Source organism: Patiria miniata, unplaced genomic scaffold, assembly GCF_015706575.1.
Source record: "Patiria miniata isolate m_02_andy unplaced genomic scaffold, ASM1570657v1 HiC_scaffold_4, whole genome shotgun sequence".
NCBI classification, from domain to species: Eukaryota; Metazoa; Echinodermata; class Asteroidea; order Valvatida; family Asterinidae; genus Patiria; species Patiria miniata.
The window spans coordinates 6,979,626-7,003,780 of record NW_024037071.1 but is presented as its reverse complement, the minus strand read 5'-3'; the positions used below and the strand labels follow the sequence as shown (position 1 = coordinate 7,003,780).

The following is a 24,155-nucleotide window of genomic DNA, read 5'->3' as shown; positions in this document are numbered from 1 at the left end:
CATGGTTGGGAAGAATTTGGGAATAGTGTGACGGTTAGTCCGTAGTTCAATGTGTGACCGTTGTGTGTGATTGGGAGTGAGAGAATAGACAATTGCACTAACTGAAAACACAATCGGTCCTTTTCAGGGCCACCACGCATTTGCAGTGATATTAAATAAAATTCATTTTTTTTTTAATAAATCAAATTCACCTCCCCATTGTTTTATTTTACAAAATATAATTTGGAGACATAATAATTAGGACTAAAAATTATCGGACCAAAGCTAAAAATTAATTTTCGGATCCAAGAAAAAAAAATATTTTTAGGGCAACCTCGAATTTCTGGTGAAATTAAATAAAATTCTAATTTTAAAAAATCAATGAAATTCACCTCCCCATTGTTTTAATTTACAAAATATAATTTGGATACATAATAATTAGGACTAAAAAATTATCGGACCCAAGCAAAAAAATAATTTTCTGACCCAAGAAAATCGCATTTGACCCAAGAAACCTCGCATTTCCGGTGAAATTATATAAAATTCTGATTTTAACAAAAAATGAAAAAATCAACTCCCCATTTTTTCTTTTTTTACAAAATATTATTTGGATATATAATAATTAGGACTAAAAAACTATCTGAACCAAGCAAAAAACTGGCGGACACTGTCCGTACAACTGTATAAGCATGCGTGATGCTATATTCCTTTTTTTTTATAGTAGCTCCTTTTTATACAATAGACCTCGCAAATATCGGTGTTTTCTTGTCATTTTACTTGTCTAACCAACCAGCAATTATACCGCGGCATACACAGGTTACAGTGATTCAATCATGCATTCTTTATACACAGTGCGCGGTGCGGCGGGAACCAATCATACTGGTTATCGCGAAGACAACTTCCCAATCAATCAAGCGAACTTGTAAAAAAACAAACAAACGCAGAATTCTTCTACTGTAAGTAGCACTGGCGGATTCAAAAATCAACTACATTTAATTTGAAAATCTCCACCTTTCAGAAAAGGTAAAATTATGCCGACCTACCGTACCGAACCTAATTTCATCTGTCCATGTGAGCTAAACCAATCGTCTAAACTCACGCGTACGAGTTGGTCCGCGTACGAGTTGGTCCGCGTACGAGTCGGTCCGCGTACGAGTCGGTTCGCGTACGAGTCGGTTCGCGTACGAATTGACCCGCGTACGAGTTGGTCGCGTACGAGTTGGTTCGCGTACGAGTTGACCTGTATTCACAACCCAGTCTCCTTCTTATTTTGTGTACATGTCACAATTGACCAATTGAGTGCATATCACATTTTAACGTACCGCCCTCTTCCGACCTACATCGGCAGAGAGGTCAACACAACCGGATGTTCGCTGTACACGTTGGCAATGGTGTCATAAAAAATTCAGACTCACTTGAAAATTGGCCTTCCACAACCGGGCCGTACGCGCACGTCGTACGTGTTTAAGCACTCATAACAGCATGCGCAATATTGCAACGTAATATTATTTGAGTCTTTTTTTTTTTGAGTCGCACATTCATGCTACACCGTTGGCGCGAAAATTTAGTCCTGAGCTGACAATAATGACATGGCTGAGTGACCAGGTGAGGTAGGTACGTGACGGTCACTCCAGTTTCACTCAGATTTTTTTTTTTAATTAAAGTTTGTGCATGATATAAATTCCTACTGATATTCAGCTTATGAACTTGGGACAGTAGGTATGGATTCGCATGATCCAGATGATGACAAAGCAGCCAGTAGCAGTGGAGGCCACGGACACGATGGAGGTCATGGAGGTATGAGACTAAGTAGGCATGGTAGGCAACGTGGCGTGTTGCTTTTTCCGGCGTGCCACGTTTTATTCCTCCATAATCAATCCAAGTTTAGTTGAACCTTAAAAAGTTACAACTATTTAAGGCGATCGTGAAGTGTATGGCCCCTGTTTTGTTTTTATCAAATTAGAGTCAAAAATATTTTTAATTGCTCATGCTCAAAAATCACCTGACCTTTATAATCAGAAGCAGATTATTCTCGTATCTGAATTCTAGTAATGACATGAATGACACCCTTTTTGCAATTTTGAACAGAATCTTGGGATAGAACAACTTTCCTGTGGGGTTTGTGCCTTGCAATTCAGCACGCCGTGCGTGCCCGTTGAGACAACACGACTCAGGACAACTCGACCGTTGAGACAAACTCGACTGTTGAGACAACTTGACCGTTGAGACAACTCGACCGTTGGGACAACTCGACCGTTGGAACAACTCGACCGTTGAGACAGCTCGACTTAATTTAAATGTATACACGTGGAGCGGAAAAAGTTGCATAAATCTGTGGCAGGACCAGTCCCGGGCGCGGCGCGGGCATACTCGATGCGCAGAGGGTGCTCCGATCCGGTGGCCGTCGCGTCGGGCCGGCGCCCGCGAGGACCAGACCCGGCCCGGCACGCGGGCACGTTGACCGGCACGGCAAGAGGGCGCACAGGCCTGGCACAAACGCTGTCACTGTGCACGATATGGCCACGTTGACGGGGATAATTGCGTGCACGGGGTATGGACAAGTTGACTGGGGATAGGTGCGCGCACAGGCCTGGCAAAAACGATGCCACCTTGTACGGTACGACTGGGGATACGCGCACAGCCGCCGTCAAAATCCCCGGTACTATCCCCAATACTAGGGCCAAAATCATGCGAGTCGACTTGTCTCAACGGTCGACTTGTCTTTCCATTTATCGCACATGTACGGTCAAGTTGTCTCAACGGTCGAGTTGTCTCAACGATCGAGTTGTCTCAACGGTCAACTTGTCCCGAGTCGAGTTGTCTCAACGGGCGACTTGTCTGACCCCCAAAAAATCAAAGCCCTGGCCTTATGACATAGGCCTACCTGTTTATTCAGAATGTCGCCAACCAGTTTTGTAGGTCCAATAATTTTAAAATGGATTTTGTTCCGTTATACTAGAACCGGGCCCTACACTACACGATCGCCTTATTTATAACTTTTTGATTTACTTGAAGTTATTTATGATAATTTTGTCAGTGCATTCTTAATCTTATTCCTCCATGGTCAGTGTGACAGTTCCGGACATGCCGGTGTCGTGCCAAAAACCGTCCAGTGCCAAATAGTGTCCGCTGAGCATGCACAGTAGGCGCCAGACACTATTTGGCATGTAATACATGCCAGATAGTGTCCGGTGCCAAATAGTGTCCGGGCGCCGTCGATCGAGCGAGAACAAGGGCGCACGTACGTACGTCCTGCCGGACGGTATTAAGCTGAAAAAATCGGACAGTATTTTGCAGGAAAAATCGGACAGTATTTTGCAGGAAAAATCGGACAGTATTTTGCAAGGGGGAATCGGACAATATTTGGCAGGGTGGGGAACCGGACAGTATTTGTTGGCAGGAAAAATCGGACAATATTCAGTGGCGGGGGAATCAGACAAGTTTGGCAGGGGGAATCGGACAGTATTGAGCAGGAAAAATCGGACATTTTTTTCGCAGGGAAATTGTACACTATTTGGCAGGGGGAATCGGACACTGTTTAGCAGGAAAAATCGGACAGTATTTGTCAGGAAAAATTTGACAGTATTTGGCAGGGGGGAATCTGACAATATTTGGCAGGAGGAATCGGACAGTTTGGCAGGAAAAATCGGACAACATTTGGCAGGAAAAATCGGACAGTATTAGTGGGACTCTGGAGAAACCGTAAAATATAACGTTGGTTATAATGCTACACACAGCACAGTACGTACTACACACACTTCACACGGCGTTAGGCCTACGTACGTACTGCATGCCAAACAGGTGAACTGACGCGAAACAAAGACACAAACATTTTGCACAAATATAATGTTTAAACTATTAGGGAAACCAAGTCAAATAGTTATCACAGATAACAAGGAAAACGTTAAAACAGATTGTAAAAAGCAAATTCAGGTGAAAAGAGATCTTTTTCTATACGATGTATTGACAGCTCGACAAGGCACGCAATAGGATGCACGCTAAGCGCGGACACTATTTGGCAAGCGTCCGTAAACAATGTGACGTCATAGACGCATGACCAATGAGATCGCATTATGCTAATTAGCAGACACTATTTGGCACCGGACGGTTTTTGGCACGACACCGGATCACAATTCCAGTTCCAGATCACTCATTTAAAAAAAAAAAAAAATTAGGCCGCTAAAGCTGAATTTCTAACAAACATTTTGGAAAAAATTCCATATATTGACACCATTTTTTTCCCCCTGCAATTACCTAGGGCCTATCTGCCAAATGCGATGTGGGGCCTTGGTAAAGCGCAGCAAATATCGATGCCACAGTATATGTCTGTTGGCAGCGTTGTATTGCAAATCATGCCTTGAACAACCAGATTGTTTTGCAATGAATAAAGCAGACATCACAGTTTCGGCATCACAGTTTTAACGTTTGACGGGGTGCAAAAAATATGGCCATCTGTGTTCATGTAGGTATACGTATACGCATAACATGTGACCCCTAAAAATGGATGCTTCCCTGGGCGGAGCCCCATGGACAGCTTACCCCGCAAAATTGTTTGTTTCTCAAAACACCAAATACATGTAAAAGTACAAAAATGTCCATCAAAACACGCCCATTTCCCACAGAACCGCTGCACAGTTTGTCCCTAACCTCCATACTGTACCTCTTTACACACTCACGTAAATTGCACCCAACAAACATCAGTGGAATCATGTCAAACATAATAAACCTTTAAGTAATGTTCAAATATAAAACAATGTATTATGTACTTTTCCCCAAAAATACATGTAGTTATTGTATTTTTTTCTATTCTGAACAGCAAAAAGAAAAAAGGGTTTCTTCTTGCCACCAAAGAGAAAGACATTGTGTAAAAGTACGAGACCTTCTACACAAACTAGTGAACGTCGTACAAAGACGAAGTACAGAAACAGAAGACATAATCCTGCAGACGGAAGAGGCAAGTAAATGCATTTCCACTGTTTTGCCCATGCCTATAGTGTGTCAAGTTGAGAAAGATACTCAAACAAATAAAATAAGGGCAAAGTGTCGCTCAAGAAGAATATATGTAGATTTTGATTAGACTCAGCAAAATTTGTTAGGAACTTTATTTTTAGTTGTGTCAAATGGTTGTACATGTACATGTACCTCAAAATGCCGCTCTCCTTTCGAGAACAATGTACTTGTCCTGTATGTATTGATCATGGTCGGTGATGTCCCAACCAATGTGGGGGACAGCTATTGCGGTGCCCCCCCCCCCCCTCAATATTTTGCAATGGGTCATTGACATTCACACACCAGTGTGTGCATCATAACTCGCAAACATCATCACACATTTTCAAAAATTTCCCAGGAGACACAAGAGGCGCCAAATACAATTTTCCAATATTATGAACTCTCTAATAACAGAGAGTTAATAAGATGTAAATAGCCATTCAACGATACTTCTAAAAAAGGCCAAAACAAAAAAATTAGATCTGCGGGAGGGGGGTAATGTCCCCCTGCCCCCTTAAAATTTGTGTGCTTGGAAAGGACTAGTCTGGGCAAAAGCCATAGTCTATAATTTTTGAACAGATTCCCTTATTTATTAAGCAAGACAACCGCATCTTGATCTCTAGATTTTGACCAATCAGCAGGCACGGTCTATTTCGGGTCTTTGGTCATTCGCTTTTTGTCGCGTCTAGACATGGATAAAAAACGTGGACACAGCAACAAAGGCTGTGGTCACAGGCTATGTATTACGTTACGCTACATGTACATGTACGTACATGTATGCGCGCAGCTGTTGTTGTATTAACACTGCATTCGAAGTGACCAATCACAGTTTTAGTCCTGATTTGGGAATAAAAAGGACGTCACAAATTGGTAAAGTTGACTCTGATTGGCTGAGGCGCGCATCACATATATCTGCATGCTTTGATATCAGACGTTAGACCATGTAGACAGGAGATGCGCTCCATGGGAAACGGGTGATATGCTAGGAAAGTACAGGGATTTGAGGGAAAATGTGTTTTGCTCCTCCAGAAAAATCCTTGCGACGACTTGTCCCCCAACCTTTGTGAGAAATTGTCGCCACTGCTATTGATTAATTGTATTATGGAAATGCATAATTGTTCAAAGACAAACAATAACAACAGTGACAAGTACATAATTTGATATTAATTTGAATATTTGTTCTCAGATGTATAGTTGTTTGTCGTGTTCTGGAATCGTTGAAGCAAGTTGTCTACCTAAATTCCTCATAATGGGTATAAGATGCAGTGAAATAAACACAAAATAGTTCTTAGTTATGAAAAATATGGATAATATTTATAGGCCTAATCTGTAAACACTATATTCGTCTTTTTAGGTGCACAGAAGACTGGACAAGATGAACAGTATGCAGCCAACGTTGATTTGAGTCAAGGTAACGTTCATTTGAATTGAAATACATAAATTTGTTCAGATATCTTTCAGTTTTCCTGACAACTACATAACATGTATTCTGCCCGACACTAAATTACATATTGAAAATGAAGTTGGTTTTGTGTAAAGGAAATGTCAATATTAATGTCATAGGTGACGAGCATGCTTTGTCTGTTTCAATTTTTGTGTGGCAGTTTCAGATGTAAATAGATTCACTCGTTTGCACGCTTGGTTCTAAAACTCATCCCCCCCCCCCCCCCCCCTAGCATTGGGGTAGAAAATGAAATAGACAAAACTTATAATATGAAAATTGCGGCTCTTTGCTTTACTTTTATTGTTTTGATGGGCAAAATCATAATCTTCAGAGCAATATTGTGATTTACATGTATCCAACCCTGATCTACCTTGTACTTCCTGGATACACGTGGAGTCACAAATATTTACTTTCTGTCTGTTGCCATCTGATCAGTTACATAAATGTACATGTGACCGTATATGACTTGAAGTAGTTTTGTAAACCAATTTTTACATCAATATTTAAATTTAATTCACATTTTTTGGAAGAGTTTAATTTGTAAAATATCCAATTTTTAATAACTCATGAACCTCAATACCTATAGGTTGTCTGGTTTGAAGATTCAGAATGTCTTTGCATGATCATTTAAGGTCATTGTTGACAATTGCACAAAATACATGTAATGCTCTTTCATCAGGATACACATCAATTGACCTATCACAGTAGAATTGCGTTAGAATCCTGTCAACGCAGCTTGTGAAATATTGTCCAATTACATGATACACAAATCGATGCGGAACGCGCAAAAATCTGAGACAAACAAAACTTAGTGTACAAAAATTACATACATGTAGGGTTGTCTAAGGGGTATGTCAATTGGTGCTCATGAGAGTTGCACAGTCAGTTGTTTAGAGGTTGCTGATGTCCAGAATATACTCTTAAATGTCATGTCATGGCCATAGTCAAATAGGTATGAATTCAGCACTAAGGTTCCTAGTTTACCTACGATTCACTTCAGGTAATTGTACATGTAATTGATACAAAATGCACACTGTATAAGATATTTTCAAACATGTAAGAGTTGTACCTAACAGAGTTGCACTAAGATAATTGCAACTTTTGGAACGGCACAGCAATTTCGCTATTTTCTTTCTTCCCCCCCCCCCCCTTTTGTGGACTGTCATCAGGTTACGAAATGTTGCAGGCATCTTTAGAGGATCTTATTCGAGACACTTGTCCTCAGACTGACGAAGCATCATCCTCCAGATCAAGCTGGTCCTCTCGAATGGAAGCCGTTGAGGGGAATTGGAAGGGCATTCGGCCGCTAATTTTCCAACATGTTTTGGAAAGCCAGGCAGTTCCCATTGAACCTGAATGTCAGAGATGTGAAAACAACCAGGCAACAGTGAGGTGCACAGACTGCCCAGTTCCTGTGCTGTGTTCCAAATGCGATGTTGAGTTGCACACTTGCAAACCGTTCCATCACAGAGAGATGTGGATGAAGTCCTACTTTGAGAGGATTCCGCCTTGTCAAACAGTGGTGATTGGTGACAGTGGTCAACATTTGCAGAGCTTTGGTATGATCATTACATGTGCTTGCAGCTAACATGTGCTTTACATGCACGATACATTGCTCTTTGCGCCATAGTCTTAGAACTAAAATCTATGAAAGTAAAATTTGACAATAAAAGTGGAATACTTACATCGCTAAAATGTTGCTTAAATTCAATTTCCTACCAATCTACTCGGTACCTGCCAGAGTATATGAAGTACACTCTCTGACACCTTTAGGTAAAAAGATAATGGAACTTTTATCCGAGATAAAAAACTGCATAAATTCGGTAAAATACAGAGAAGATGGCTTACTATAAATTTTAAAAATATTGAGGTTGTTTTGAATTTTTTTGTAGCCATTTTGAATTTGCATACATTGCTGCCATCTTGGAAAACAAAACAAATTATAAATAAAAATTCAGCCTCCTTAATTTGAAGAAACCAGGGAAACCTAAATGATTAATGGTAAAAAAAGGATGTATTCTTATTCCAAACTATTCTCCCTATACATCTATGCAGATCAATATTTCCCTGTGAAATTCCCAAGAAGATGTCAAAAGTGTTCTGAGGATCAGTTTGAAACATCTCCAACTGCAAATGGAAGTCGGTATATTGTGTTGACTCTTCAAGGTAAGAAATAATGTCATTTAGCAATATTGTCTAATACTTGTTTTTCAAATTATAATTAATTCTAGTGATAATTAATTAGTTGTTGTCTTTTATTCAAATGAATCAATTGCTTGTTCACCTTCTTCTTTAATCCATCTCAATTGGTTTACATTCCAGTTTTTCTCAGTAAATGTCTTTCTCTTTAGCCCTGTTCACACTGGAAGTATTTCCTGGAAAATTCCTGGTAATTTCTGTTTGTCTGTTCATAGAGGCACTCTCTTGTCCTGGATTTTGTTTATCGTACCTTAAAGTCTTTGATCTCAAAAGGTCACCGAGGTCACAAATAGTGCGCCAAATATTTTGCGCCACAATATTTGCTGGTGTTGTAATACACTGCCTTTACAGGTTTTCTATAAAAGTATTTCAAAACAATTAAGTACAAAAGTACACACACGCAATTACATTTCCTAAACCGATTATGCATATTCCTTGAAAACAGTTTGCTTGGAGTTGCCAAATGGGTTTAGTGTGAACAGTTGCTGGGGTGGAGGTGAGGGAAAAAACGTCCTGTTGCCTGGGTGTTGTTATATCCTCCTTTTGTGTCCCTTGTTTCTATGCCCTACCCATATAATTGCAGTTGGCCCTGATGAATATTTAGAAGCTACATACCAGTGTTGCATCTCATAAGAAGTCATAACCAGCCTTTAACAAAGAGTAACCTTTTAATTACCTCAAGTCATCCCATCCCTGCCCATACAGATTTGTCAGTTTCTTTTCATCTGTGAACTTCGCTGCCTCATAACTTTACATTGTGTATTTCATGATAATGTTACTGTGATTATTTTTTGTTTGTTTGAACAGGAAGATATGACCTCAGGAAACACCAAGTTAGGTGTTCTTTGTGTGGATTCATCGACGCAAACAGTGAGGTCAGTGACATCATAGCCAATGGATTCTTTCCAGGCAATCCCAAAAACATTGGCACCATTGTGGAGGTGAAGCTGCTGAGATGGATTGATCTAATTATGAGTAACATGCCTGGCACTTCTCTCTCAGCTTTTGCAAAGGTGATTGAGGACATCAGCATAGAGGTGTGTTACTAGGGCGGTAGTATTTCTGTTGCTTGAAATATTTCCTTATTTGAATAGTAAAGTTCACTTAAAAATCTTCTCTTTTACCATATTACAGCTTCTTAAAAAAAAGTGTTTGCTCTCGAATTTTGGAAACTATTTGGTTGTTGCTGGAAAAAAAGAGTATTTGCTCTTGGTACAAGAATGAAGTATTATTTTCAATGTGAAATTGGACTTTAAAAAAAACCCCAATTGTCTCAATATAAATTTCTTGTTACTGGAGGCCATTAACCATTTCCATCCATGATGTGAATATTGAAGATTGTTATGTCAATTGTAAGAAAATCGAATCCTTTCCTCTAAGGAGAAAAATGTATTATGTGATTGTTATTTTTGCAAAAAGGAATGTTCATCTAGGCCTGAAGCCATAATAATACAATTTTATTTATTTAATAATACAATTTTGGTTAGAAGATGTTAAACTGTTGTATGTATTCTTGTTTGGTTTTTTTCAAAAATAATGAAGTAATGAAATGCCCTGTTACAAATCCAACCGGCATGTTTGCATTTGCAGGCTTTTATATGGTTTTAAAAAGGTGTTTAACATGGCACGCTCCAGTTCAGATATACTTGAAATCAAGTCGTTAATAGACAGCCATGCTTGTCAGCTGGTGACACCAAAATGAACCAGCATTGCACCACCCCACTGCTCAGTGTTCAATATTCAACTTACTTGACTTATAATCGACCCACACACATGTTTGTGCCTAGGTTTCATTGAACATTTCAACATGTTATTATATACCTACCCCCCATACACAGCTCTGTGTTAAGTGGTGCAGGCAGACTAAAAACTACCAATTTAATACCAGCTTGATTTCAAGTCTAGTAATAGAAAAGCATCATTGATTAGGTGCAGTGTGTTGATTTTTGTTTTGGCATAATGTCTCATTAGCAAGCTGACAACTAGTACAATACCAGAAATTATCTATTCAGTTTGGAATTCTATTTTTCAAAATTCCACATCCAAAACATCTTATGCGCTAACATACTCATTGAACATTTTTCTTGGAATTTATAATGGTCATTCAAATTATGCGACATTTAATCAGACTGGTACCCGGTATTATAGCACACAACATGAAGTTTGCAAATTTTGAAAAATTAATGAATATGAATGCAAATGCAACCTGTCTGACATTTTTCAAAGGGGTTAGTTTAATGCCCAGGTGTTAAAAAACATTAGCATTGCTCCTGTATTTTGGAAGTTAACTACCTACCATATATTAAAATTGTATGAATTTTTGGTCTAATAAATAACTAAACCATCATATTTCCGTCCCTTTTACAGGAAACAAGCATTAACCGCACAATGCTTTCAAGATGTTTGTCGGAGTACAGATACTGTGAAAGGGAACTTGCTCTGTGTCAAGGACTTGATGACATGAAATGTCCTCCTTGCGCTATAAAACAACATTCAGCACACGTGGATGGAAACTTCAAGGTGTACAGATATAGCAAAGTACCGAAGTAAGTTGAGCTAGTGGAACGTAAAATAATGTAGTGCCACTGGAGTGGTAGGTATAAATAGAATTCACTTCCTGTGTTCCATGAGCATGAGCACAATAACAAATATTTGCAAGCAAACTTGACTCACAGGTCACATGTAACGTGTACTATACAAACATTATGCGGCTAACTAATACACATGCATATAAAATGTACACATGTCCTTCTTGATTCTAGATTCTTGATTCATTACAAATGTGAGCTATTCTTGCAAAATCAGACTACATGTAAACTGGGCATAGGTCAAGCGGAGAAAAAATACAAAATACTGAAATTTGTTTGTTTTTTTCAATTTGCAAGATTTTCACACTTTTAACCTTTGATAGTGTAATACAACACAGTTGTGTTTTAAAGTTGTATAATAATATGTGAAATAAATGTGTTTATAAGAAAAAGTATTTACATCATTGTTTTTTATGAATGCAGGTCACAACTTTTTTTCTGCAATATTTCACTTTTGCACTTTTGATAAATGCAAAGTTTATATGGCTGTTAATTGACAACACAATTTTTGACTGAAGTGCAACCGTCAGTCTTATAATTAGAAATGAATTATCCTAAACCAGCAAACCCAAATTTAGATCGCTGCCCAGTTCTGTCTCATTTCGCAAGAATGCTTCACATTGTCAGTGAGCAACAGATTAGTAAATCATTGTTAGAGCCTTTATCCATTTTCAGTCTGATGTTGTTACCGACAGCACTCTTACTGCGTGGCTATATGTTCAAAGTAGGTGAGATTTAATTGTATGGAATAGGCATCTTTAGGACATTCGTGTGAAGAATACTGCAAGTGTATCTTTTGCAGTCATACTGATTAATTCCCTGAATTCTACACCAGCACAGTTACTCAAAGACATTGATCCTACCTGTATTGCAGCCATCCTTTGTGCTTGAACAAGCTACTTGTAGGATTTGTTTTGGTAACTCCATTGTCTACTGATATTTAGGAGATTGTAGCCATTGCAGATTTGGTGACAGCCATCATGCATGTGTTTTGTCTTGGCAGTTCTGCCCTCCTAACAGCTGCAAGGAAGCACTATATGTTGCTAAAATTTTAAACTTATTAATTAAGTATTCAAACTGTACATGTTTTATCAGGAAGATGTTAATTTATATGATGCTCTTTTCTTCAGTTTGGAAAGCATTTCAAATGGGTATGATCTCAAAATGTGTACATTTTTACCAATTTTTGTTCTGAATATTGATTTTATTGTCATTTGTTTTTACTGTGCTCACCATGGAGCACAATGACTTTGTCATTTTGAAAGAACACAGCGAGCAAATAATGTAGGTAGGTGGCTGAACATGTGTTTGGAATTAAAAGGTTAGTGCGGTAAACCTTCATTTCCGTAAATAATTATTTGTTACCCTCTGTTTACATATTTTTATTTTCATAGAGGCATTCAGAAACCATACTTCAGCGGTACATTCATTGAGAAGGATTCAGATGTTTCACATCACATGGACAAAGTTTACACGTATCGGCAAAAGAAAAACAAGGTAAACTGCTATGTATGTTTCCTGATGTGCAAATATATGCACATTTTAGGTTTTCAAAGCTCTTAATTTCCTGCACCATTTTTTTGTTTGGTTTCTAGCTGATGTCAAAGTTGGCATATGTGTTGCAAAATGTTATATCCCTATACATGTACACATTTCAATGACAAAAAATCACTGATTTAAATCCACTAGTACACTGCATAAGGATATCACATTTTTGAAATGAGCTGGAAACCAAACAAAACAAATATACTCCCAATTTTTGGATATTTTGTAGAAAACTTGGTGAGGTATAATTTTCATTGAAGTTTTTCTCGGGTCACATGATCCACAAGGTCAAATTAAAGGTCAAAGTTAAGGTCAAAAGGTCATCAAACTTCAAATAACTCCAATATGAAAAATAATGGTAAATTTGGATTTCTTATGATGTAACCTTTCAAAAGAAACCAAGATTAACCAATTTGGCCCACAGGTTATGGAGATATGGTCATTTGAAAATTGGCGGCCATGCCCATTTTGACCAAAACTGCCAAAAAATGGCGGGCAGAAGCGCGAAAAGTATTTGTCCGATGGCGCTTAAACTTGATATTTCAGCCTTTTCTGCCTAAATTACCCTATAAATTAAATATGAACTGATTTGAAGGGGGTGGGGTTTAAATTTTAATTTCTTTTGGGTGATTTGACATGGAATGACCCTATAGATTGAGGTGATGTCATAATGACATCATAATGGGAGATAATGTAGATTATCGAAGTTTGTTAGGTTATCACAAAATATCTGGAACCAAACATGCTAAATTCAAAGTTACTTTCTGTTAAGCTTGTTTGGTATAAATGTATGCACAAAAGTTGGAAAAAGTTTGACGCCATGGTGAATATCTAATTGTCATGAAACTTGGTGTTGGGAATAATAAAATCAACTGTGCAAAATCTGAACGAGGTGGGGATGATGTCATCATTGGTCCCAAATGTTCATCTTAGAAATGATATTTTAAAGCTGCAATGTTTAAGACCTAAATTGGGAGAATTACAAGAGCAGCAAATAACTCATAAAGCTGCAATTCAACCATAAAAAGCATGAAGTCATTAAAAAAATTAAATGAGGGAAAGCCTCGTCTGTAACTGATATAGAGCTGTAGTCTAAAATTCTATTGTTTTTTATATTTCTGCACACATTTTGCATGAATGATTGTAGTTGTCTTATGAAGTGACTGTAAAAGGCGTGTTCAGACTGCTTTGCTTTCTTGTCTTTATCCTGATCTTTGACCAGGGGATGGGCTTGCCTCATTAGACTTGTTATTGTCTGATTGTTACACACATATTTATTCTAAATATGATTGTTTATATAATAAAGTTTTTTTTTTCCATTTCAGAGGGACAAGGAGGAGGATCATAACAGCATGTGCGGCAAGACTACCTGGAAAGCTGCAAGAGTAGAAAGCAAATCAAGGTCAAAGCTAGATGAAGCTGGCCTTGACGTGGCGGGCTGTCGGCACAGCATTGCCCAAAAAGCTGTGAATATGTTCACTGGGGAAAAGTATGGATATCCCCACTATTTGCATGTCCACTTCCTGCTCCCCAAGCAGGTTACTTTCTTGTGGCTTGATGTGGCATGCAAATACTTTCCATGGGCTAGACAGGAGGAAATTACCCAGCTTGACCCCTCATACAAAACAGCGGTGACCGACATCAAACCAGCTTTGTCAGTGATGCATGCAAAGGCTCACAGCTGGGATTGCCAGGTATGTACATGTACATTTAAACTTGTAGTCAGTTAATTTTGGCAGAGAGTATTAAAGGGGCCAGTACGGTGAACTTTAACAGACTGCTTCTGATCCATTTCGTTTTCAAGAGTGCCAGTTAAGTTTTATTGGGCAAAAGAATCTCAATGATTTTCTGCACATTTTGAAACAGTTTTGTTTTGTAATTTTGGAGACATGAACCATTATTACAACATCATACTTATAACAAGGATAATGTTAGGCTCAAAGGCTTTGTTTTTCTTTGTTTTCCATTACTGTTAATACAAGGTACCTGTTATAACAAGGTAATTGTAAAGTCCCAAGGACCTTGTTATTAAGGTGTTCTATATTTGTGGGAAAACTATAGTGACTGAACAACACGAACAGTATTACCTTTGTTATCATTTGAACGAAAGAAGTTGTGAATCTTGAAGTTGTAACAAAGGCTAATGCAACACAGTATCACTGCGAGTGGTTATTCAATAAGAGTATACATGTGGGCATGCTACAGGTATGACACTGTGTATCTCATCTTTAAGACATTTTAATAAACTGTTTGAAGTTTCTACACATTTCGATGACAAGCATATTTTGAAATCACTGTCAATGCAGTCATGGTGAATCATTGAATGAGTTCAGTTGCAGAACAATGATGCATTCTTAACCAATAATCAGTGACAATTTTGAAGTTATGCCTGAGTGCGATATCTTCCTAACCCACTCATACAGAGCACTGCCTGGCTTCAGAGCACAAAACCATACCTTTCTTCATTCAATTCATCACCATGGCAATTTTTTGATATTGGTGCTTTTGTTGCACATGAGATACATGTTAAAATGTGCATGGCCTGGTTGAGATCTTTTTTACTATTAGCAATACAATGTCTTCTCCAGAGCTCCTGATGCCAGTCATTTAAAGAATGAGGAGGTTACTGTAATTGGGTGTTTTAAACTTGATAGGTTTTGATTTTCGAACCCCATCATTTTTCATTTATTCCCCCGACCCCTCTATATGTTTTGTTTAGGCTTGTCATTTGTGGACCTTTGCACATTACTCTGTAACTTTTAAGGTCCTTTGGGGTGGAAGAAACCAAGATGGAGCTGGTGCAGGTGCAGGTGAAGACATGGAACTATTCTTCAGCTACCTGTCACGCTGTGGTTCCACAACCAAAAACATGGGAAAAGCAAGTATGTGTTCTAACTTTGAAGCAAACTTTTTTTTTTTCCATTACTGTTGTTTCCTACAGTATTGATGTGCAATATGCAGTGCTAGTTTTTTTTTTTGGGGGGGGGGGAATAGCGCACTTGTTTGTTTGGTTTTTTTTTTACAGAAAATTCTATCCATGACTCGGAAGCAGTTAAAAAGATTTTTAGATATTTAGCTTACGTGTGTAAATTCAATTTTTCCCAAATCTAGGTCACACATTTTGCCTTATACAACCCTTTTTATAACAACCTATTTTCAATTTTGTAACGTTTATTATGAATGAGCTGACTTTCTTTATTGCCAAGACAGCGAAGGGAGGGGTGAGTCTGAAGTCCACACATACCCCTATAGGACAAATGTTAATAAAACAATAACATGTTTAATTGCTAGGCTTTCTTTCATCAAACATCTCTCTCATCTGTCCCGTGTACTTTTCATTTGTTTTGTTCTGTGTTCCAGATCGAGAAGATACACTGACATCACATGTCCTTTTTTGGAATTCCAAAAAAGTAGAAGGACTGGCTAGACAGTTGTGCAAGAGATATGAAGTGGTATGATTTTTTTTTAACACTTACAGTACATGTATGGGTTCTGGATTTATACCATTGGGCCATTCCTTGATCACTTTGTGCCAAAAAATTCGAAGCTGCACAGCTTTTTGACTAATCTGATTAATTACATACACCGATTGATCCATTCAAAGTTTGGTTATGTGTGCAAGAAAAAATTAGATTCGGCCTCAATCCTCCAAAATCATCCGTTGTTTCTTTAATTTAGTCTGTGGAGGGTGACCACTGTCTCAATCTAGCAAAGAACGAATGGCGTTAAGAAGTGATGCAGATGAAAAACAAGAAAAACACAGAGCTGATTTATGCATGGCTGAACATAATCAATGCAGGATATGGCCTACTGGCACGAAGTAATGCATCCTCCACACAAAAAAAAACATCTTGCCATTCATCCTCAATCCTCTAAATTCATCCAAACCGGCAGGAGGATTTTGGAGGATTGAGGAGTGTTAGGGATGTTGTTGTTTCTTGTTTTATTAAAATGAATTTATACCAGTTCATTTGAAAAATGTTTGCTCGATTATTACCCTTCTTCCACTTTATTTCAGAATCAGAGCCATTTTTAACAATGGGTTTTATTAAGGTATCAAACATTTTCAAATTAATTTAGGATATAACTTATTGCCAATTTCTTTTCTAATTGAATAGGCTGCTTTGTTTACAAGATTATTAGTTGCTGACTTACATGAACCTGAGATTGAAAAGTAATCCGTAAATACAAATAAGAATCAACAATATCAATGGATTCACCACTAATACATGTACTCAAATTATTAACCATGTACATGTATTGGGCTTTAGATAAATCTTTGTTAAACATAATGACTTTTGTTTTGTTAACATTTACAATCAGTCTCCACTTATTAGAAAATAACTCAAATTTCTTAATAAGCAATTGTAGTCTCTCATATGTGTCAGACAAAATAATCATATCATCTACATACAACAATGAATTTATATTTCTAGATAATAGGTCAGCTCTTTAGAATCGTCATTTTGAAGGTTTCATGTGTCTCATCGGAGCGTAACATAGGGCAAGATGGTGCATGTACATGTACACCATACATGTCCATGTATCTATTAGGACATTCTTAAAAGAACTTGGATATTGTGTGTAATATTTCAGTTGTCTAGTTCTTCTGTTAAAAATAACAGCATAGGTATTTCCACGATACAGACCTTAACACAAAGGCACTTACATAAATGCTGACATTGTTATATTTCTTGAAAAGATTTCTTTTTGGCTTTTTCTTAAGAATTCCCCCAAAAAGTGGTATTCATTCAATAATACATTTTTAAAAAACATCTGCTATAAGATTGCCTTAAATATACCCATATTCCTTTTCTGGAACGTGTAACAAAGCTTCAATGTTAATAATTCAGTCGTAAAAATGTAAAGGATTTGTCAAAAGATCATCCCTTAATCTTTAATGCATGGACTCCTAGCACTTTTTTTTCTAAGAAATAACTGTTTTTTGGGGTTCCATTGTAAAAACACAATATAAAATAGATTAAAGATACTAAAAAAAAGACTTACTATTGAAAAAATCCAATGACCCAATATGATTGTAAAATTAATTACCCAACAAACTGCCCTTTTCTGTAACCCATTGTTGGGCAGACTCTGATAACATAACAGAGGAATATTTATTAATTCCTGAATTGTACATTTGGTCAAAAAGATATTGTTTTTCATCGTGCATTGTCAGGAGTACAATGTATATGAACTTAACAAGGAATAAAATTGTTATCTATTTCAGGCTCAGAAAATGATATCAAGTACTGACACTGACTTGATGAGCCTTTTGGACAAAGTGCAAGCTGACTACAGTAATCTCGGTGAATGGATGAGAGAAATAAGAGCATGTGCAAAAGGTACGTGTATGTAGTTCTCTTGAAATATTGAAAACTTTCGGTACAGTGTTTCCTGACAGCAGAATTCAAAAGCCTAACAATAACTTCATTGTCACAATAACTGATTAAGTGATGGTTTTTAATTACTTGATTAGATTATGAATGAATTATCTGAAGATAAGTCCCTGAATCATGAAGCCATGATGAAGTCATCACATGTGTCATCACATATTATGTCATTATATAAGGTGGATTTTTAAGGACCTACATTGTACCATTTACATGTATATTAAGAGAACAACAAGGCAAATTCAAATGAAACTCTGGTATTTAAACATAGAGGGAGGAGCGAAAAAGGAAAATTGAGGTTACATCACATCATTATGTAAATTGTTGTTGACTTTTCTTCTCCATATCTTGTGAAAAAAAGTATGCTACCTTGACAATTCTTTTTGTATTAGGTTTGATAGGTAATAAATCTAAATTTTGTAAAAGTGTGCTGTCGTGATCACATCATAAGAAACGTGATTTGTGAAACGGGAAAGTCAAGAAACTACATGTACAAATGTATAGATAACGTTTATGTTTGTCTATAAACACAAATACATGTAGTCCCATTTTATCATTGTGATTCTTTATTTTGTTATGTGAACATTAAGGACATACATGCATCATATACCTGTACATTAGGGTCTCATTTACAAGTAGTGCTAGTTACAGAAGGCGTTACCCTTCGTAGAGAAAGCTGTGCTAATTCACCATCCTCATCTTTTTTCATGCAGATGCACAGAGCAACACAATGCCCCATGCACCCGATGCTGAGTTGGAGCGCTTTTTTCAGTTAAAACAGAAGCTCCGAGAAATTGCTCCCCTGCAAGAATACACAGACATTTCAAGTCAGCCCATCAGCTTGTTGCTCGACAGTACTGACTTGTACTCAGAGGCCACTAAGTTAACCGGCAAAGCAGTCAACATCTTGAAGGAATTGGAAGAGACACATACAATATTACATGAGCTGTATGGCGTTCCAGAAGAAGAACTCTACCAGATGGGTCGCACTGCAGCCATCGAGCACCAAGTGGCAGTGCTCCAAGACCAGGTGGAGCTGCATTGCCAGCAAATCAAAAGGAGAGACTTGGAAATAACCAAGTTTGCGGGTAAGTTGACTAACCATGACTAGATTTATGGCTCAGTCAATGACGCGCGTTTCTATTTGTAGTGCATTTAAATTATATTCTTCCCAGCCCATGACATATTTGCAATTAAAAAAATGAAGTGTGCATTGTCGTGAATAGGAGACAATATTAGAAGTAGGTCACAATGTTCGTTGCAATTCTAGATCCAGTGCAGTGTATGTTTGCCACATCTATTTCAGCCGTTCCATTCAACTCTATTGTACCTTTACAAAAGTACTGTTTTTTTCCAAAAAAAAAGAAATACCTACCCCGTCTATAAAATCAAAATGCTGACTCAATTTCTTCTGACACAATTCAATTTCAAAATATTCATTATTTCATTGCCAGGCAGTACATAAAATGCTCCCTTAGATCTATTTTGAGATTATGTCATTATTTGTTGTTTGGCCACCAGGGTTGGACATATTTAGGAAAAATGAAATAGATCTAATAGCCACAAATGAAATAAACTAGATTCATTTCTACTTAAATGTAAATATTTCAGATTACAAGTTCGAAATTTTTGAGCTTGTCCAAATTTCACTTTGATTTTTCAAGCAACTTGTTTGGAAATGTTGTGTGAATGGACATGAAGTGTGAGTGGTGCGCGGCCAATTCAGTGGTAAATGCAGAGTGCAAACTTTTTTAAAATGAGAGGAAGGAGAAGGTTGCTTTATAGCATCATTAGTAAGTTTAGGGTGTTTTTTCTTTTGGGACATCCAACCTGGACGATACGTTTCTGCTGCACTTGTATTACCAAGTACTGGTTTTTAAAAAAAAAAAAAAATACCTACCTGGTCTATAAAATCAAAATGCTGACTCAATTTCTTCTGACACAATTAATGTCAAAATATTCATTATTTTATTGCCAGGCAGTACATAAAATGCTCCCTTACCACTGAATTGGCTGCACCACTCACACTTCATGTCCATTCACACTATTACAAACAAGTTGCTTGAAAAATCAAAGTGAAATTTGGACAAGCTCAACAATTTCGAACTTGTAATCTGAAATATTACGGTATCTGTCTTAGTTTTCCTGTTGTAGTTGTAGACTCATATAAACATAATTATATTTAATGCTGTTTCTATCCCCCCCCCCCCACCTCCTCCCTTCTTGCAAACAGATTCTTCTAAGATCCGCAAAAACTTGCGACAAAAAAATCTTGAGGAAAAGAAGAAACTTGCAGTGCTGGTCGATAAGTTAAACTCCATCCAAAACATGAAGGCCAGTGACGTTGTTGATGCGAGTGTAGCGGATGCACTAGCTGGAAATTTCCCTTGGCAGAGAGGTAATGTCATCTGATTGATTGACATGATTGATGGGTGGTTGGGTTGACGTGTCACCCTAATTAGTTCACGATTTATTTGCTTGCAAATAATACATGACATATTGTGCATGTAATGGGTTACTTTTCTGTAACATTTCTTGCTATTTTTTGTATCTTGGTTGCAGGAACCAAGGTTTCATGGAACCTCAAGAAGACTGCAGTGGATCTATGGATGCTGTCCCAAAGGAACCACGAGGAGGTCGTTCTTCTTAAGAACGAGATGAAAAACTACCTGCTGTATTTCCAACGACTCATTGGGGAAATGGAACAGAATACAGCAGAAACTGAGACGTCAGATGTGGCTCTGGTGCAGCCATGGTTTGAAGTGGAAGATGATCAGGTTTGTCAGGAAAGTCAGGTCATAAATAGATGAACCAAATTACCACAAAAAAGAAATATGTGACACCTTGATGACATCATCGAAATATATGTGACGTTTAAAGCAAATATTTGGAAATGTCCAATTGGTATAAATATCTATTGGTTACAGTATTCAAAATCTGAAATGCCGTCATGATGACATTCTCAACTGATTAGTTTTTAAGCATTTAATATTTTTTGCTTATAAAAAAAACCTTCAAACGCACTGACATTGACTTGAAACTGCACACAATCAGGCCTTCATCTAAAACTGAATTGCATTATTTAAGGGCCTTCATCTAGAGAACTTCGGTTGAAACTTGGTTGTAGACAAAGCGGTGAGATTTACAAATGAAAAAGGAACCTGGCATCACAATGACGTCATGTTGATTTTTACTGTTTTTCACATTTGTACAGCTTATCTCCATATCTCATGAATTGAACATTTAAAATACTTTTTGTGTTAGGTTTGGTATTTCTTAGATCTATAGCCAACATTCTTTAGAGTGTTTGACGTCATCAAAGAAATGATTTTGAAAATAATCGTCTGAATTATGTAGGCGTAAACATATCTGATGTTCATTCCATGAATGCACACATCTCTTTCTTAATTAAAGGATTTGTGCTATGAATTTTTCTCAGGAATACATTTTGTGCAACTTTCTACTTCTCTGAAATGTATGAAAACTATTTTGACATCCTTTTTTGGTTAATCTTATTGCAAAGAGCATGTCTTTAAACATTTACAACTTTACATGCTTTTGTGGACTACTGAGCTCGCTGTTGCTTTGATGTGCTTTCAGGTAGACACTGTTCAGTTGAGGGGTTTTCTTTCAAATAATTTACCCAAAATTTGCCAATTGAAAACATTTGTGAGAAAGAAGGGTCATTGGCGTCCTGACATCATGGAGCTATTAAACGGACCAAACAAAGAATCATCAAAGAAAAGAAATTTGTGACATATCCACAATTCTACCAAATGTTTGTGCTGAAATAGCCATGTAACATTAATCATGTCCAGTATGAATGAAAGTTTCACTAATTAATATGGAACTTTGTGTCAGCATAAAAATGGAGAAGGCACCAAAAATACCCTTCGAAGTGGAAAAATACAACTTGAAAATAAGGCTGACACAAAGATGTGTTTGCGAGGTTTGCATTGAAAAATTACTTTGCACTGGTCTTTTAATTAAGTAAGTGTTCGGTCAGATATATGCAAGAAAACATTTCAGAAATTACCCAAGAGAAGTGTTCCCAATGGTTAGAATTGTTGGCAAACATACATGCCCAGATGTCTTGCACGTCACAAAATGGTCAACGTTATAAAGAAGCCCCGTGACCAAATGTTTAAACAAGTAGGAAAGATCAACAGTGAAGATGAAACTATCTTAGTCCTTTCCATTTCATTATTTTTGTACATCTTGTATCCCTCATATCAGTTAATTTGTTTCATTGTAAATGTATGTTGTACAGTCACCCAGATTTTTTGGGAAAATTAACCTTGGAGGAAAATAAGAAAATATTCCAATGAAAAAAAATCGTATTAATTTGAATGACCAAACGATGATATTGATTGTCCATAATCGAATAAGAAACGAGAAGCATGGTAATATGTTATAGGCGCACTGACGTTTGCTAATTTGAATGCGTCAACCATCAAAAGACTTATTTTGAGAGAAAATACAAAGTAAGTTTTGAATGCACCAAAACGAAATATAGGGGGGGGGGGGTCCCTGGATTCACTCTTGTGTTGAAAGCCAATTAATATATCTTATGCATGAACCAGTTTGCCTTTTGTAATTTCAACTTGTCATTATCTGCAAACTTCATCCATATAGGAAACGGATTGGAAATATAAGGCCCAGACCAGATCAGTGGGTGTGGAGCACGGTTTGATGGCTCTCCGAAGAAGAGGAGCAGCACATGCAAGACGTCTTCTACAAAGGGGATCAAGACTCTTCCAAAAAGTCCTTGTGGGAGATGTCATAGCACCAATTGAAGACGACTGGATGGGTGCTATGAAGTTAGACGACAAGGAGTTGTCAGACATGGATTCAGATTTGGAGTAGAGTATGTGTTTGTTTTTTTCTTCTCAGTTCTGGTAACACTTCAAGCTGTTGTGTTAAAAACCCTAGGTAGATGAAGTTAATTTATGACAAAATGCAACATTTTATTCTCGGTAATATGACACACACAAAGGTACAGGATTTTGGTTTGAAACGTCAAGATAGCACATTTTAGAAAGAGTTAAGGATGTTTTTAGTTTGTTGGGGATTTTTTTCGGCTTTTTAGTGGTATATTGTTTAGTGGTGGCATCTCTGAGTTAAGTTTGAGTATGACTATGAGAGGGGGTTTGAATGCTGTTGTCCAAAAATTGGTCATTCACGTCGTCATACCTTAGGGCCCTGTCACAATTCTGCGTATCCTAATTCCTTATGAGTTGCGCATTGACATTTTTTTCATACGCAGTCGAACGCACAATACGCACCTCATATGCATCTCTATCGTTTTGTGTAGGTTTGTTGTACGCAGATATACGCATGGTACGGCCCAGTACGAGTCACGTGACGTCAAAATATAGATGTACATTTTGAAGGCCCATAACTTCAGGTCCGATTAAATTGAAATTTGGTACATACCTAAACCGGGAGGTGTTATAGATGAAAAATTAGGTGACGTCATGATGGTGTCAGCACGTGACAAGTGACATCATAGTAAACGTCCATACTTTGAAGGTCTGTATCTACAGTACAACAGGTCCGATTGGTGTGAAAGTTGGTGTGTACTTAGACCAGGATGTGTTATAGATAACAAAAATGAAGTGACGTCATGATAACGTCATCATGGGTCACGTGACGTCACATTAAAGATTAATAGATTTAATCTTTTGGAAATCAATATAAAATCAATTATGAGAGACCTGAAAATGACTATTGCGAGAATTAATAGAACAATCCAGGGTCTTCACTTCTGATATTATGTGCAAAATCATGTGATCCTTCCAGTTGAAACCGGAAGTGCCTTGTAATTTAAAATTGGTGAAAAATGTGAACTTGCTTTGAACGATGTATGCTCTGGCCAAATTGTTATTTACAAAAAAAAATAAAGTTATAGATGAAAATTTATGTGATGTCATCATGACGCCATCACGTGACATGTGACGTCATAATTCAAAGCCCAATGAGAATGAAATCACATATTATGCCACCATTTATTATAAA

At 37.4% G+C, this 24,155-nt stretch overlaps 1 protein-coding gene across 1 annotated transcript; it reads left to right on the top strand.

Moving 5' to 3' along the window:
- Window positions 1–1,345: 1,345 nt before the first annotated feature.
- LOC119739989 lies at window positions 1,346–23,407 on the top strand. Its single transcript, XM_038215165.1, has 16 exons — window positions 1,346–1,776; window positions 4,796–4,933; window positions 6,323–6,379; window positions 7,582–7,971; window positions 8,468–8,578; window positions 9,419–9,648; window positions 10,979–11,157; window positions 12,594–12,696; window positions 14,070–14,438; window positions 15,509–15,626; window positions 16,105–16,196; window positions 17,975–18,089; window positions 18,851–19,225; window positions 20,371–20,535; window positions 20,700–20,914; window positions 22,773–23,407. Exons 1-16 carry the CDS (start codon window positions 1,701–1,703, stop codon window positions 23,001–23,003), a joined length of 2,964 nt encoding a protein of 987 aa, XP_038071093.1. The 5' UTR covers window positions 1,346–1,700; the 3' UTR covers window positions 23,004–23,407.
- The last annotated feature ends 748 nt before the right edge of the window (window positions 23,408–24,155 follow it).